The sequence below is a fragment of the Idiotropiscis lumnitzeri genome, chromosome 17 (assembly GCF_059441095.1).
Source record: "Idiotropiscis lumnitzeri isolate Australia: NSW breed Sydney's pygmy pipehorse chromosome 17, RoL_Ilum_1.0, whole genome shotgun sequence".
NCBI classification, from domain to species: Eukaryota; Metazoa; Chordata; class Actinopteri; order Syngnathiformes; family Syngnathidae; genus Idiotropiscis; species Idiotropiscis lumnitzeri.
The window spans coordinates 3509346-3525689 of NC_142407.1; the positions used below are offsets into that span (position 1 = coordinate 3509346).

Genomic DNA, 16344 nt, shown 5'->3' on the forward strand with positions numbered 1-16344 from the left:
TCCCTACCCAGGACCCCTCCCTCGCCCCCACACCCCGACCCATCCACTCCCGAGAGCTAGTGCGTCAGAACTCAGACCCCACATCTGAGACCCCTGCACCACAGACACACCAAATCAGGGATGATCGTGGGCCCTGGATCCGCTTGCCAGATGTGGAACTCCCACCCAAGGTGAGATGGAATGACTACGCTACAGACCTAGTTAGCAAATTAACATAAACATGATCACAAAGAAGATTGTAAATTAATGCTATATTTTTTGAGCGATGGTTAAATCAGTTATTTGTTTGCAATATAATTTGCAAAGCACTAATGATGTCCACCCTCAGATTCCTCAGAGAACGGCTTCAATTGCTACAGCCCTCAACACGAACCTGACTTCTGGCATTAGGCATCCAGTAAGAGCCAGGTAGGTACCTTGTCACACCCAAATTAATCTTTCTTTCATTCACATTGTTAAACGGAAAGGCGCAATCATTCGCATGGCTGTTCTGGAAGAAAATATTCAGAATTCCAAACATTTTAATGATCTGAGAATGGAAAATTTGTAGTTAGTTAAAATGCAGTAAAAGAAAATATGTAGTTTGGTGGTGGTTAGAAAGTTTCTAATTCGGTAGTGATAGGAAGTTGCTGGAAGATCGCAGAACTCAGCCATTCAGTCGGCCTTGATCTCATTGTTTGACTGGGACAATACACTTTTGTCACGATCCAATATGGATCCCGATAATTGGGTGGTCATCCGATACATGTTGCAACACTTAAATATAAAGTATTAACCTAAAAAAATATGTAATAAACAACAGAAGCATATGTTCACGATACACTACTGATCCCAATACTTGGATGGTGATTCAATAGTCTTTGCGATACTTAAATATTATAAAGTATTAACCTTAAAATACGTATTAAGAAACAATGGCATATGTTCCCAAAGTTTTATCTTAAGTGTCATTTGACATTTAATCAAGTGTCATGATTGAAAAGTGCATAAACCGTTCCAGTAACTGTTCATAACACACAGGAGTGCAAGATGAGACTATCACGACTGTTTTGCTCTTCTGGTATCTATTGTATATGTGTTTTAATTTGTGTTCTAATTTCCCCTAATTTATATGACACCATATGCAAAGCGCTTTGTTACAGCTCCAGCTGTTGTGAAATGCGTGATAGAAATAAAGTTGTATTGTATTATATATTCTCTCTTATTTATTTATCTAATTTATATATTTGTCTGTATTATTGTTGTATTGCACTGGAGGGGGGAGCCCTCTAATCTCGTTGCACACTTGAGTACAATGACAATAAAGGGATTTCTAATTTCTAATATAATAAAGTTGTATTGTATTGTATGGGGGGGGAGAACTCCAATCACAGAGCTCAACTTTAAAGATTTCAAATGTTCCAAAAAAACATTATAGAACATGTAAACATGACTCTTAAATGTGTAATAACTGCAGGTTCTTAGCATCGTAGCTTCCCCTAAAATGTTTTGTATTCTTAGAAGACTGGCTTTGTTTAGGGAAAGAGAGTTTCTTGTTCAAAAATAAAATTTGATCTACATGCGTTGACTCCCTCCATTGTGGCTATAGTCTTGTGTCTTTTTTTTTTTAGCTGTCCCTAGGCTGCGGTGGGGCAGTACAGTGTTGCCCTCTATCCGCCTGGCAGATTAACATATGACTGGCTGCTATGTAAAGGAGCAGGCGCTGCACGGCAACATGGTATCGACACAAAAAGTACCGGAATAAATCGCCAAGCGATATTTTTCGCCGCCCCATTAGTTATTCTGTTCACAGCCTCTAGAGCAGCGGGATACCGGACCGCAGGCTGAAAAGTACCTTATTTTGAAAGTGACCATCTTCTCTCCATTACAGCCATCTTTGACGGACTCTTGACGCATGTCAAAATGCAAATTGTCTCGCTCGCAATTTGTTAATTTTCAACCCATAAACTAGCAAACTGAATACATAACAGACGATTTACAAACCCCCATTTGCACAATATGTGTCGAGCGGTTCATTGTAAAGCATTCTGGCGAGTTCAGAATCAGAAATCCCTTTATTGTCATTGTACTCAAGTGTGCAACGAGATTAGAGAGCTCCCCGAGTTACATATGTTCATACACTTGTTCTGTGGTGTCTTATGTTGGCACGTTTCAGTAGGGCGCTGCCAATATATTGACATAAAAATGCACGTTTATTTTAATATCTACAAGATACCCCAGTTTTTGTGTTACTCGTTCATGCACGTTATAGTTCTGTGGTGTCTGTTTCGTTGCAAGACTAACCATATTGAAGTACATAAAGATGCAATGCGGATTTGCATTCGTTATTGTAGCATTTTATTAGTCAGCTAACACTTTCATACTCTGTATGGACGCGGACGCCTGACCATGTATTTTGAGTACTTGACTGTATCTTTCACTCTCAGCATTCATGCACAAAAGTGTTTCTAATTACTTTTCTGGGGTTTTATGATCCTTTGAGACTAATGATGTCCTCTGCGTAGTAATCCAGATCTCAGTCGAAACGATCGCTGGGAGAGAGGCGACAGTATTGGCATCATATCTAATTTGCCACAGACGGGCTCGTTGGAGAGGCATCGCATCCTCAGTGAGTCCTTCAGTCCAGAAAGATTATCTGTGCTGTGATATTTGATCCATAACTTCATAAAGTTGTAACTACATCAACTGCTATCATTTTCAGGTTCCTCCAAAATGGATTCACCCATTCTATCCCATGATAGTCGCCAGAAGCCGGGAGAGTCTCGCACCTCTTCTCGCCCAGGGCGTCCTGCTGTAAGTGCTATGATGTCATCCACTACTTTTAACGCAGGTGTTAATATTGCTGAATATGTGTCAGCCAAATACTTCTTGCATTAAAAAAAAAATGTATGTCTTCAGTTTGATCACATTTGCCCTGCATATTAACCCTTAATTGCAAATTTTCTCCTAACCTAAACCTTCCTTCCTTTTTGACTTATTCCCCATCATGCTATCCTTCCTAAATCCGTGTTGACATTGCCTCAATTGTAGAGTTACAAGCGAGCTATAGGAGAGGTTAGTGCCGTGTGCGTGTGCGTGCGTGTGTGTGTGTGTGTGTGTGTGTGTATACGTGTCTGTGTTCATCCATCCGCATTCACTTGGGGGATATTTACAAAGATTGATTTGCATGTTTGGTCGCACATAAAGGAAATTTTTATGTGTTTGAACATGGCAACATTGTCATAAAATATCATCAGTTAATCCTCATTTTATCTTATCACGCGTATATTAATCGTGTTTTATGTATCGTAATGCAGTGGGAGTTATTTTTGCATACTAATCAATGTCAACGTCCATTGCAGGATCATGGCCTCTTTGCCAAAGAGCGTGCTGAAGAACAGCCGAGGCCCCCAGTCAAGGCCAATGATTACTCGTCCTCCTCGGAGAGTAGTGAGAGCAGTGAGGAGAGCGAAAATGGAGAGGGAGTGGAAGAGGAGGAAAGTCCCACCGATCAGTAAGATTGTCATGACACACATAACTTGTGGAAAATGTGGACGGGGAAAAAAATCTGTTCACCCTTATTTGATATCAGTCACAGGGACGCAGACACCGATTCTGTCAACACCATGGTGGTTCATGAGGATGAGGGCGAGGAGGCAGAAGGAGAACAAGCTGGAGGTTATGGCGACCAGACCATGTTGGTGCAAAGGGTGAGCCATTTGGATGTGGAATGATGCTGAAAATGCACCATGAGTCATTTGAATTCACATCAAATGCTATTATAGCCAGCAAGACGCGTATGTTCCCCGGGGTCCATTTGATGTAAATATAAACCAGATCATAGAGATTAGGGTAAGCACAAGCCATGGCAGCATGTAACAGCCATTTTCCATTTAGTTATACCCATCCATTATCCGCCGCTTATCCGGGGTCGGGTCGCGGGGGCAGCAGCTTCAGCAGGGAAGCCCAAACTTCCCACTCCCCAGCCACATCTTCCAGCTCTGCCGGAGGGATGCCCAGGCGTTCCCAGGCCAGCCGGGAGACGTAGTCTCTCCAGCGTGTCCTGGGTCGTCCTCTGGGCCTCCTGCTGGTGGGACATGCCCGGAACACCTCGCCAGGGAGGCATCCAAGGAGGCATCCTAAACAGATGCCCGAGCCACCTCATCTGGCTCCTCTCTACGTGGAGGAGCAGCGGCTCGACACTGAGTCCCTCCCGGATGGCGGAGCTTCTCACCCTATCTCTAAGGGAGAGCCCAGACACCCTGCGGAGGAAACTCATTTCGGCCGCTTGTATCCGAGATCTTGTTCTTTCGGTCGCGACCCACAGCTCGGGACCATAGGTGAGGGTAGGAACGAAGATCGACCGGTAAATCGAGAGCTTTGCCTTCTGGCTCAGCTCCCTCTTCACCACGACAGACCGATACAGCGTCCGCATCACAGCGGAGGCTGCACCGATCCGCCTGTCGATCTCTCGCTCCATCCTCCCCTCACTCGTAAACAAGACCCCAAGATACTTAAACTCCTCCACTTGGGGCAGGATCTCCTCCCCGACCTGGAGAGGGCACTCCACCCTTTTCCGACTGAGGACCATGGTCTCAGATTTAGATGCGTTGATCTTCATCCCAACCGCTTCACACTCGACTGCGAACCGCTCCAATGACAGTTGGAGATCACGGCTTGACGAAGCCAACAGTACCACATCATCTGCAAAAAGCAGAGCTGAAATACTGAGGTCACCAAACCGGATCCCCTCATCGCCCCGACTGCGCCTAGAAATTCTGTCCATAAAAATTATGAACAGAATCGGTGACAAAGGGCAGCCTTGGCGGAGTCCAACCCTCACTGGAAACGAATCCGACTTACTGCCGGCAATGCGGACCAAACTCTGACATCGGTGGTACAGGGACCCAACTGCCCGTATCAAGGGGCTCTGTACCCCGTACTCCCGAAGCACGCTCCACAGAACTCCCCGTGAGACACGGTCGAACGCCTTCTCCAAGTCCACAAAACACATGTAGACTGGTTGGGCGAACTCCCATGCACCCTCAAGGACCCTGGAGAGAGTGTAGAGCTGGTCCACTGTTCCACGGCCAGGACGAAAACCGCACTGCTCCTCTTGGATCTGAGATTCAACCTCCCGACGGACCCTCCTCTCCAGTACCCCTGAGTAGACCTTACCAGGGTGGCTGAGGAGTGTGATTCCTCTATAATTGGAACACACCCTCCGGTCCCCCTTCATAAAAAGGGGGACCACCACCCCGGTCTGCCAATCCAGAGGCACTGTCCCCGATGTCCACGCAATGTTGTAGAGGTGTGTCAACCATGACAGCCCCACAACATCCAGAGCCCTAAGGAACTCCGGGCAGATCTCATCCACCCCCGGGGCCTTACCACCGAGGAGCTTGTTAACAACCTCGGTTACTTCAGCCCCCGAGATAGGTGATTCCACCACGGAGTCTCCAGGCTCTGCTTCCTCAAAGGAAGGCGTGTCGGTAGAATTGAGGAGGTCTTCGAAGTATTCTCCCCACCGACTCACAACGTCCCGTGTCAAAGTCAGCAGCACCCCATCTCCACTATAAATAGTGTTGGTGGTGCACTGCTTCCCTCTCCTGAGACGACGGATGGTGGAGCCAGAATTTCTTCGAAGCCGTCTGGAAGTCGTTTTCCATGTCCTCACCGAACTCCTCCCACGCCCAAGTTTTTGCTTCGGCAACCACCGAAGCCGCATTCCGCTTGGCCAGTCGGTACCTGTCAGCTGCCTCCGGAGTCCCACAGGCCAGAAACGCCCGATAGGACTCCTTCTTCAGCCTGACAGCATCCCTTACCGCCGGTGTCCACCAGCGAGTTCGGGGGTTGCCGCCACGACAGGCACCGACCACCTTACGTCCACAGCTTTGATCGGCTGCCTCAACAATGGAGGCACGAAACATGGTCCACTCAGACTCAATGTCCCCCGCCTCCCCCGGTACGTGGGCAAAGTTCTGCCGAAGGTGGGAGTTGAAACTCTTTCTGACAGGGGATTCTGTCAAGCGTTCCCAGCGGACCCTCACAATACGTTTGGGTCTGCCGGGTCGGACCGGCATCTTCCCCCACCATCGGAGCCAACTCACCACCAGGTGGTGATCAGTTGACAGCTCCGCCCCTTTCTTCACCCGAGTGTCCAAAACATGCGGCCACAAATCCGATGACACGACTACAAAGTCGATCATCGAACTGCGGCCAAGGGTGTCCTGGTGCCAAGTGCACATATGAACACCCTTATGTTTGAACATGGTGTTCGTTATTGACAATCCATGATGAGCACAGAAGTCTAGTAACAGAACACCGCTCGGGTTCAGATTGGGGGAGCCATTCCTCCCAATCACGCCCTTCCAAGTCTCACTGTCATTACCCATGTGAGCATTAAAGTCCTCCAGCAGAACGAGGGAGTCTCCAGGGGGAACGCTCTCCAGCACACCCTCCAAAGACTCCAAAAAGGGTGGGTACTCTGAACTGCTGTTTGGTGCATTAGCACAAACAACAGTCAGCACCCGTCCCCCCACCTTAAGGCGGAGGGAGGCTACCCTCTCGTCCACTGGGGTGAACCCCAGCGTACAGGCGCCAAGCTGGGGGGCAATAAGTATGCCCACACCTGCTCGGCGTCTCTCACCTTGGGCAACTCCAGAGTGGAAGAATGTCCAACCCCTCTCAAGAGGACTGGTACCAGAGCCTAAGCTGTGTGTGGAGGTGAGCCCGACTATATCTAGTCAGAATTTCTCTGTCTCGCACACCAGCTCAGGCTCCTTCCCCGCCAGAGAGGTGACATTTCATTTCCCAAGAGCTAGTTTCTGTAGCCAGGGATCAGAGCGCCAAGGTCCCTGCCTCTTGCCGCTGCCCGACTCACATTGCACCCCACCCCTTTGGCCCCTCCCATAAGTGGTGAGCCCATGGGAAGGGGGACCCACCTTGCCTTTTCGGGCTGTGCCCGGCCGAGCCCCAAAGGGTGTAGGCCCGGCGACCAGGCGCTCGCCGACGAGCCCCATCTCCAGAGGGGGGCCCCGGTGACTCGCGTCCGGGCAAGGGAAACCGTGGTCCAATAATTTTGAGCATCATAAGGGGGTTTGGTGCGCCGTGCTTTGTCTGGACCCTCACCGAGGACCTGTTTGCCATGGGTGACCCTACCAGGGGCAAAAGCCCCTGACAACTTAGCTCCTAGGATCATTGGGACACGCAAACCCCTCCACAACGGTAAGGTGACAGCTCGCGGGGGGATTTAGTTAGACCACAGAGATAAAATGTCTTACAAATCAACTTTGACCCGCAATCCCAACGCTCTAAGAATGTAACTGCTCTGCTACAAATGGTCAAAAAGAATGCAGCAGAGAAAGCCGGCTCTTATTCGTTTTGCAAATGAGAGACCAATATGATTCAATCACCAAAATGGTGGCACCATCCATACAAATTATATTCTGCCATGCATAGAAATAATCAATGTGAATTAAAAATTTGGAAATCCCAATACCAAATGAAGATGGCTTATGGTAGGGAAATGAACATTGAATTCACAGGCAGCAGCCCTGGTGGACATTCCTGCTGTCAACATGCCAGTTGGACGCGCCCTCAAAACTTGCAACATCTGTGGCGTTGTGGAATGAGTGGCCTTTTATTGTTGGCAGCCCAATGCACATTTGCAATAATCATACTGCCTAATCAGCATCTGTGAGTTGGATGAATTATCTTGGCAAAGGAGAAAGGTGCTCACTAACACTAATTTGTGAACAATATTTTAGAGAAATGGGCCTTTGGTGTACATAAGTCTCGGAGTTCAGGCTCATGAAAAATGGAAGCAAAAACACAAGTGTTGCTTTTATATTTCTGTTCCGTATATTATATGATTCCAGGTTGTTGTTGGTTTTTATTTTTTTGCTGTATGTAAAAAGTTAGCATGTGTGTACTTCTTGTATCTGCAAGACCCCCGAAAAGCGGAGCCACAATGGATACACGAACTTACCAGATGTGGTGCAGCCCTCCCACTCGCCCACTGATTCCGCCACTCATTCCTCCCCTGGGAAGGACTCTATGTATGATGTAAGAGTAATGCAAATGTATCAGACCTAAATACTTGTATTTTTTTTTTAATGTTCTGTATATTCACGAATGACAGCTAGTGCAAATCGTAGCACTCATCCTTGGTCTCTTCCCCACCAGTATCAGTCCAGATGTTTGGTCAAGGCACCTGGCAAGTCCTCCTTCACCACTTTTGTGGATCTTGGAATGTACCAGACACCGGGAGGTACTGGGGATAACATTTCTGTTGCCAGTGAGTCTGAAGGTTTCCTGGGCATTATACAAGACACCTTAAATTGTAGTTCAATATAAATGATTTATTCATCAAGTATTTTTTCGCCAAATAGTATTCTCTTTTCTATTCAAACGCTCCTCATTCCCCCATCATGTTTAGGCTCAAGGTTTGAACAGCTGAAGATGGAGGTGAGAAAAGGTTCCATGGTGAATGTGAATCCCACCAACACACGCCCCCCAACTGACACGCCTGAGATCCGAAAGTACAAGAAGAGGTTCAACTCTGAGATCTTGTGTGCTGCGCTTTGGGGTAAGAGAGGACACCAAAAACACAGATAATGCCTGGATTTTGACATTTGTGCAGTTACGAATCATTTATATCGAAGAGAAAAATGTCAAAAAAGGTCACAAATGAAAAGGTGTAGGTTCGGGCATCACAGAATGATTGCTCTCTTTGTCGTCTGTGCCTCACCCATCCACAAAGTTTGGTGGAAATTGGTTGATTAGTTTAGGTGCTCACAAACAAATCAGTATCTAAACTACCATGTAACTCATGAATCAGAGAATTCAGGTTGCTGGTTCACTCAAAGCATTTTTAATCAAATCAATTCAAGCTTCTTTGATCTATTCTCAAAAGCCATTTAGCATAAATGACATCTCTTCCTGTGACGCCTGATTTTAAGAGTTGTCTAAATACAGTATCTGCAAATAACAAATTGAAATTGGAGTGGTACTACTTTTAGTCATGGTTTTAGTGGTGTCATTTAGTCACTGTAAAACCTTCTGCATTAAGTTCCCATCCAAGTAATTAGTTCACCTTTATGCATTCGCTTAGAGTTGTACAACATGCGATACCTACCAGTATAATGTGTCTCTCTGCAACAATAATGCATCTCTCTAGGTGTCAACCTGTTGGTGGGGACAGAGAATGGTTTGAAGTTGCTTGACCGCAGTGGACAGGGCAAAGTTTATCCACTCATCAACTCGCGCAGATTCCAGCAGATGGACGTTCTGGAGGGCCTTAACCTGCTCATCACCATTTCAGGTCAATAACTGCTGCTCTCTGCATTTGATTTGGGATGGAAGCTCTTTCATGACATGAACAAATGTTTTCAAAATAGAGAGCCTCCCTCTAATCAACACCATGACCAATTAGTCACTGGTTATGTCGTCCAATTAAACTTGGAGTAACTTGAATCAAATTCAAACGCAATTAATAATCCTAACGACGACGAGTGAACGGCAACTGCTTTGTTCACTATTAAAGAGGGTCTTAATTTATGTGGTGAGGCAGTTGTTCAACAACAGTTGGTGTTCTTGTAGGCTCACAAATATGATACACACAATGTTGTGTGCGTCCATGTTTATTTACACTGTGCCTCTTTTTTGGTTTTTGATGAGTTGGTCCATAAGTCTTTATTTTGTTGTCAACATTTCCCTTTTGCCTAAATTGTGGTAAAAAGCGACACTTTCTTACTTTCCCAAAAATGTAATAATTGAGTTCTACTTGAATAATGTAAATGATTCAAATTGTAAAAGAAATTTCCTTCTGTTTGACTGAAGGCAAGAAAAACAAGGTGCGCGTCTACTACCTCGCCTGGCTGAGGAATAAGATCCTCCACAATGACCCTGAAGTGGAGAAAAAGCAAGGCTGGACCACGGTGGGAGAGATGGAGGGCTGCGTGCACTACAAAGTTGGTGAGTGACGGACTTATTATTGCTTGTGACAAATTCTCATGAATGCATTTGGCGGGGTGAAATATTGATTGGGAGTATGCGATATCACATGTCCGTGTGGTTGTCCCCTCCAGTGAAATATGAGAGGATAAAGTTCCTAGTGATTGCTCTGAAGAATGCTGTGGAAGTGTATGCATGGGCACCCAAGCCTTATCACAAATTCATGGCCTTCAAGGTAGTATGAGCTGTCGCACAGGAACACTTTAAGATGATTATCAGTTCATCTTTATTTACTTCATGCAACGCTTGCCAACGCTCTCCCCTTAACCAGTCATTTGCAGACCTGCCACACAGGCCTGTGCTTGTGGACCTGACAGTGGAGGAGGGGCAGAGGTTAAAAGTCATCTACGGTTCCTGTGCTGGCTTCCACGCCATTGACGTGGACTCTGGAAACAACTACGACATTTACATCCCGGTTCATGTAAGTGGTGCAGCTTTTGAGTCGCACCGTTCTGGGAAATTTGAAAGCCAATCAAATTAATTTTGTTTCCCAACAGATCCAGAGCCATGTGATGCCGCACGCTATCGTGTTCCTGCCCAGTTCCGATGGCATGGAGATGCTTTTATGCTACGAGGATGAAGGCGTCTATGTCAACACGTACGGACGCATCATCAAGGATGTGGTCCTGCAGTGGGGGGAGATGCCAACATCTGTTGGTACGGGATATGGGGGAGGGGGAAATTGACTCCCCATCTTGAATCAAGTAGTTGTTAACTGGGTTGTCATTTTTGTTTGCAGCTCATATCTGCTCCAATCAGATCATGGGCTGGGGAGAAAAAGCCATTGAGATCCGTTCTGTGGAGACCGGCCACCTGGATGGCGTCTTCATGCATAAGAGAGCACAAAGGCTCAAGTTCCTTTGTGAGAGGAATGACAAGGCAAGAAATAAAGAATACTTCGTCACTGATTTTCCGATACAAGCTAATAAGATAGAATTTAGGGAGACTAAAAAAATAGGTGTGAGTTCTTTAGCAACCTCTGCCTAAAATTATATTAAAAACATAATCTCTCATATTTCTTTGTCTGCAGGTGTTTTTCGCCTCGGTTCGGTCAGGAGGCAGCAGCCAAGTGTACTTCATGACCTTGAACAGGAACTGCATCATGAACTGGTGAAGAGCCAACTGCTCTGCTCTTCGTGGAGCCAGCAGGCTTTGGAAACGGAAGTGCATCCAACATTCTCTTACACACACGCAGGCGAGCATGCTTAGTCGCAGTAGTATATATACACCCACACGCAGGCACACTAATAAACACAGATACACACGGATTAAAAACGCACACATGCTCTGATTAGAAATTCACAAAAGCAGTCTTTAAATATTTTCAGATTAACTTCATGGCCCCAATAACAATCATTTCTCAGTGTACTCATAAAGAGCTACTGATGAACTCCAAGTGTTTATAGCATTTATTTGTTTGTGTTGTTTATATTCTTGTCTTGATTTCTCTTAGTTGGACCATGCACATTTGTAACTGCTTAGTTTATTATTGTGAAGTACTGTACTGTACATTCCTAGATGGTTCTCCAGGTACTGAAGGAGTTATTTACAACGCTGTAGGTGAAAGTTGATTGCTGTAAATATTGCCAAATCATCTGCTGGTCTCTTCTGGTGTAGCCTCCATTCATTGTGATGCAGGCGCAGAAAATGCTGGCACACCCATCCACTGTGGCTTATGTCTCCCAGTTGTTTCGGAGCTTGCAAGAATTTCACGGAGGCTTAAAGGCCGTTGTGCAAAAGGGACATTTTGGGCCAGCTCGTCCAAAATTAGAGCGGATCTGGGAGTCTCATTCTCATGTCTCAAGTCACTGCAGATAAGCGCTCCTTTAGTTAGAGAGTTGTCATAACTGCGCAGTACTCTGTGACAAACTACTGTAACACATCCTACTTTGATTCTTTTTTTTTTTTCCCAATCAGCCTCCTCGAACGTGTATCTAGGATTTTTCAGAGATTTACCACAAATTTGATATTTATATGTAGTGATTCTGAATTACTGGAATTCTTGATTTTGATCTACTGTAATTATATTTCAATATATCCTGTTATTGTGCAGTCTTTGTTTGAGGAGAGTGTTCGTGTATGTGGCTGATCGTGTTAAGCCAGTGTGATGATATTACTACAGAGGCCAGCTCCTCTACTCTAAAATACTCAAGTTGTCGTGTGGATCTGTTATGAGATGTAGTGCACCACGGCTAATATTTGTTGTGAGCTGATAGAAATACATGAATTTAGCATTATAATGGAGACTGCGTCTCATGAGGGTGGATTTCTTTGTGTACATGACTGAAGGTCGTGGTCCTGCATATACTGCTAAATGGGGCAGAAATACAGACCAAAGGAAGCTTCTTGCTAAGTTGAGAAGACTCACCCCCCAGATAAAGAAACTGTCTTTTCCATTTTGCGTATAGAATCAGAATCAGAAATCCCTTTATTGTCATTGTACTCAAGTGTGCAACAAGATTAGAGAGCTCCCCTCTCCAGTGCAATACAACAATAATTCCGATAAATATATACATTAGATAAATAAGCGAATAGTTAGTGCAATGGAAAATAATACTGAATAGGGTATATAAAAACACATCACGTTGCTGTTCTGCAAGGTACGGGTGGTCGTGTGTGAGTTTGGAATGGAGATGTGAGAGTGACACTGGTTTGCAATAGAAACACTTCAGGGGGTTTTGACTGCACGAGCTTGGTCAACATGAAGCGCTTGGCTCTGAAGAATTTAACAGGGCGCCTACTAGTAAGCAGGGATTTGTTAGTGTCGGAGGGATGGAGTTGATGCTCACATTGTGTGATGACTTGAAGAGATGTTTATGTATTGTCAAACCAAAAGTGATAGATATACTAATGTACAGTAGCTCGAGCAGACACTCGAGTGTGCATGTAAGCCATTGAAGTAAAATAGTGTATCAAAGTTGTTTTCCCCTTTTTAGAGCTTGTGTTTCTTAATTATTGTTGTGCCATGGCCTACATTTCACACATTACTGTTGGCATGTGTTTTCTGCTCTTATTTTATCAACCTGTCATGTTTACAGTTTATGCAGTGCCTTGGAGTTGGGACGACAATGTTAGAAGATGTTGGATGGGTTTAAGCCTTGCCCCCAGTCTCTTTTTAAACAGAGCAAGAAGTGTAATTTCTACCCTTTTATTGATTGTTACCATCTGCCCCTTAAAGTGCACTTAAATCATTTAAATGCGTATTGACATGCACATAAACAGGAATATTCAGTGAATATTGATTCAGAAATTGGCAATAAAGAAGATTTAAAGGTCCTGTTAATCCCATGGGAAAAAAATTACATTTATTCCAGATTTGAGTGAGAGCCAGCATCAAGCAAAGCCATAATTGTGAATTGTCTAGTGACGTCCGCTCGTAGATTGTCGCAGCAAAGATATTGTTGGCGCTTACTCTTCAATGTCGCTATTGTAACGTAGTAATGGGGAAAGTAGCCTGACTATATTTAAAGAAGTCTATTTTATAAAAAAAAAAAAAAAAAGAAGAATGATGTAGATTAGTCTGAGAAATAACAGTGAATGTACTTCTATTCTATCTAAGAGAGATTTGTATTTATATAAAAAATGTACCGCTCTATTAGTCAAAGCACAATGTGTAACAGTATATTGTCTCAGTTGGTTGTCTGGTAAGAGACAAGCGTGTCATAAACGGATGCGTTTGATCATGTGACACTGGTAGCTCTGATCAGGGGACACTGGGACGGTCAGTGTTCGGAGGGGGTGTCCAATGCTCAGGCAGTGACAGCCGGGAAAGGGAGAGCACTGACGCGACAACTTTTGCTAGGTCACTTGAAGGCCTTTTGTTATGAAGTTGAAATATGACCAGTAGAAATCCGGTTTTATCTTGCGTTTCATTCCCAAATGAATACACTGTTTCGTAATACTCTTAAGATTTTTCTGTCTGGTAAAACAACTGCAGGGGACAGTTTCATATCAAGCACTTGAGATGTACTAGAAACAATCAAAATCCAGGCTCTCAACTTCTTCCATACCAAACTTACTGAATCTATATTATCTGATGCATGGAAAAGCACCGTGTCAAGACTTATATTTGCTTGCACGATGGCCTCACAGTATGGAGGAGGTGCAGGGTTTGATTCTGGCTCTGGCCTTCTATGTGTGGTTTGCATACTCTCCTCGTGCCCGTGTGGGTTTTCTCCGGATACTCTGGTTTCCTCCCACATCCCGAAAACATGTATGGTCGGTTAATTGGATATCCTGAATTGCCACTAGGTATGATAGTTAGTGCGGATGGTTGTTCGTCTTTGTGTGCCCTGCGATTGGCTGAAACCAGTACAGGTGTACCCCACATACGGCCCAAAGATAGCTGGCATAGGCTTCAGTACGCCCGCGACCATCATGAGGAGAAGCGGCTCAGATAATGGATGGATGTATTTCACCAAGATAGCTTGGGAAGCTAGGGTGGATTAGTGGTCCATGGAGTGCCGTAAACTGAAGACTGAATCGTAGGCCACATGTGTTAAATGATTAGGACCAGTGTCAGTGTGGTCTTCTATGGCCATGCAGTCCTAGTTTCAATTTAATTTTCAGTTGTTTCCCATCTCAAGAAGAAATCTATCTTAATTTTTATCATTCTAGTGAACGTATTTTACCATTTTGTTTTGTTTTTAAGGCCCTCCAGAGCCCTCCTTGATTGCTTTAGTTAATTGCTTGAGTGATACTGGTTCGTCATGTTGCTTCAATTTCATGCCAACAGCCTTCAAAACCTCACATCAGAGCATGACCATGAGATTGATTGTTTGCGAACAGTCAGTATGTACAAACGTGTGTGAGAAAAAAGCAATATAAGCATTTGATCAATTCATCCAAGTGTGGCTTCGGGAAGTATTTAGTAGCCTTTGGCTGCCAAAATGTTGATTAGTTGGTGAGTCACTCAGTATGAATTTTACTCTTGGTTTGCTTTACATTATGTATTTTTTTTTTTTTTTTTTGCAACTAAGGGATTCTGGTATTTTCTGTGTTCGCTTTTCACCAGCAGAAGCTGTGATGCTCAATCTCATTTTGTTTATACATAATCCCACAAATGCCTTTGAGTTAGACGTATTGATGAATGGAAGAAAGCTCGCTATCAACAGGCGCTTGTGAAACAAACCAATAATACAGCCCAAGAACTCAAGACTTTTGAACATTAAACTAAATGTATTGTTTTTCGTTTTGTTTTTTTAATGATGGTAAACATTGTAGTGTTTTAGTTTGCAAGTGTTTCTTATTTGTGAGGTTAACTCCAGAGTGTATTTCATAAACTTTAAAACTTTGAAAAGATTGTGTTTGTCTAATACAGAATAAAAATCTCTTCATCTCACATTTGTCTCGTATTATTGTATTGTATTTTCTTCTAAACTGTATTTGGTTTGTCATGCATTTGCGTCACTATAAAACAGCAATTTAATTCCCAACCATTGTGTCACATCGTGTGCCTGGGGGAAGTCTTCTTTTACTACAAACAATGAAAGACGGGCGGATGGATGGATGACGCACTATACCAGGAACCAGATGATACCAACGTAATTTCAAGGTAACAAATGTAAAATTGCCTATACCAGCCACACTCTTGTGGCAGGAAGAAATGGCACGCATGGCTGACAAAATGTTTTTGTACCTGAACTGCACCCTTGTTAGTACGCTCATATAGCCATTAAAATGCAATTTATATAAGTATACATATGTTTGTTTACGTAAATGCTTCTATTGCCTAATTAGTGCATTGATACCAAAATGTATACAGTTCCTCTATGCTGATTTACTCCATTATGGGTTAAAAAATATATTATTCAGCACATTAATAAGGCCGTATATTTTTTTCTGTTGAATGCAATAAAGGCAACACTGTTTTGACTGACTGTGTGTGCGTGTTATACAGAATGCTATACTGATGTCCACTTGAGCCAACAACCTCCTCGCTACAGATGTATGTTTTTTAATATCACCATAGGGGTGCATGAAGAGCTGTTTATTTATTTTAGAGGGCGGGTGGCGTAAAAAGCTTGAGAACCACAGTCAACCGATTGTTCGTGAAAGAGCCGAGAGCATTTTGGTATTTTACCACATGATGGCGCTACAAGCCACCCGGTTGCTAATTATGTCACTAAGGGTAACAATTTGCATGCATTTCGTCATATAGCTGATTACAAGATTCAAGATACGTTGAAGCAAATTCCATGCATTACAGCGTAAAAAATGAAAGATGCTGAAAGAGCCACAACACTGCCACTAATGAACGATCTGTCTGTGGTATGTATACACTCTACTTAATTTGATCCTTTTCATCCACCTGGCATTTAATTATGCTACGCTCCTCATTAGGTTTTT

At 44.1% G+C, this 16344-nt stretch overlaps 1 protein-coding gene across 3 annotated transcripts in view; it reads left to right on the forward strand.

Moving 5' to 3' along the window:
* mink1 (misshapen-like kinase 1) overlaps positions 1-15337 on the forward strand; it is a 33190-nt gene extending 17853 nt beyond the window's left edge. The window contains exons 16-32 of one of the 3 annotated variants that reach the window (XM_088278840.1): positions 1-170; positions 329-408; positions 2505-2608; positions 2702-2793; positions 3031-3054; positions 3342-3493; positions 3572-3689; positions 7930-8046; positions 8167-8278; positions 8420-8569; positions 9161-9304; positions 9823-9957; positions 10071-10171; positions 10268-10417; positions 10494-10653; positions 10736-10875; positions 11027-15337. The exon at positions 1-170 is cut by the window's left edge and continues 97 nt beyond it. In XM_088278840.1, the coding sequence (XP_088134966.1) occupies positions 1-170; positions 329-408; positions 2505-2608; positions 2702-2793; positions 3031-3054; positions 3342-3493; positions 3572-3689; positions 7930-8046; positions 8167-8278; positions 8420-8569; positions 9161-9304; positions 9823-9957; positions 10071-10171; positions 10268-10417; positions 10494-10653; positions 10736-10875; positions 11027-11110 (2033 nt within the window). In that variant the 3' untranslated portion in view covers positions 11111-15337. The remainder of the gene's footprint in view (positions 171-328; positions 409-2504; positions 2609-2701; positions 2794-3030; positions 3055-3341; positions 3494-3571; positions 3690-7929; positions 8047-8166; positions 8279-8419; positions 8570-9160; positions 9305-9822; positions 9958-10070; positions 10172-10267; positions 10418-10493; positions 10654-10735; positions 10876-11026) is intronic. The other 2 variants (XM_088278842.1, XM_088278841.1) reach the window with 2 other exon arrangements.
* Positions 15338-16344: the final 1007 nt, after the last annotated feature.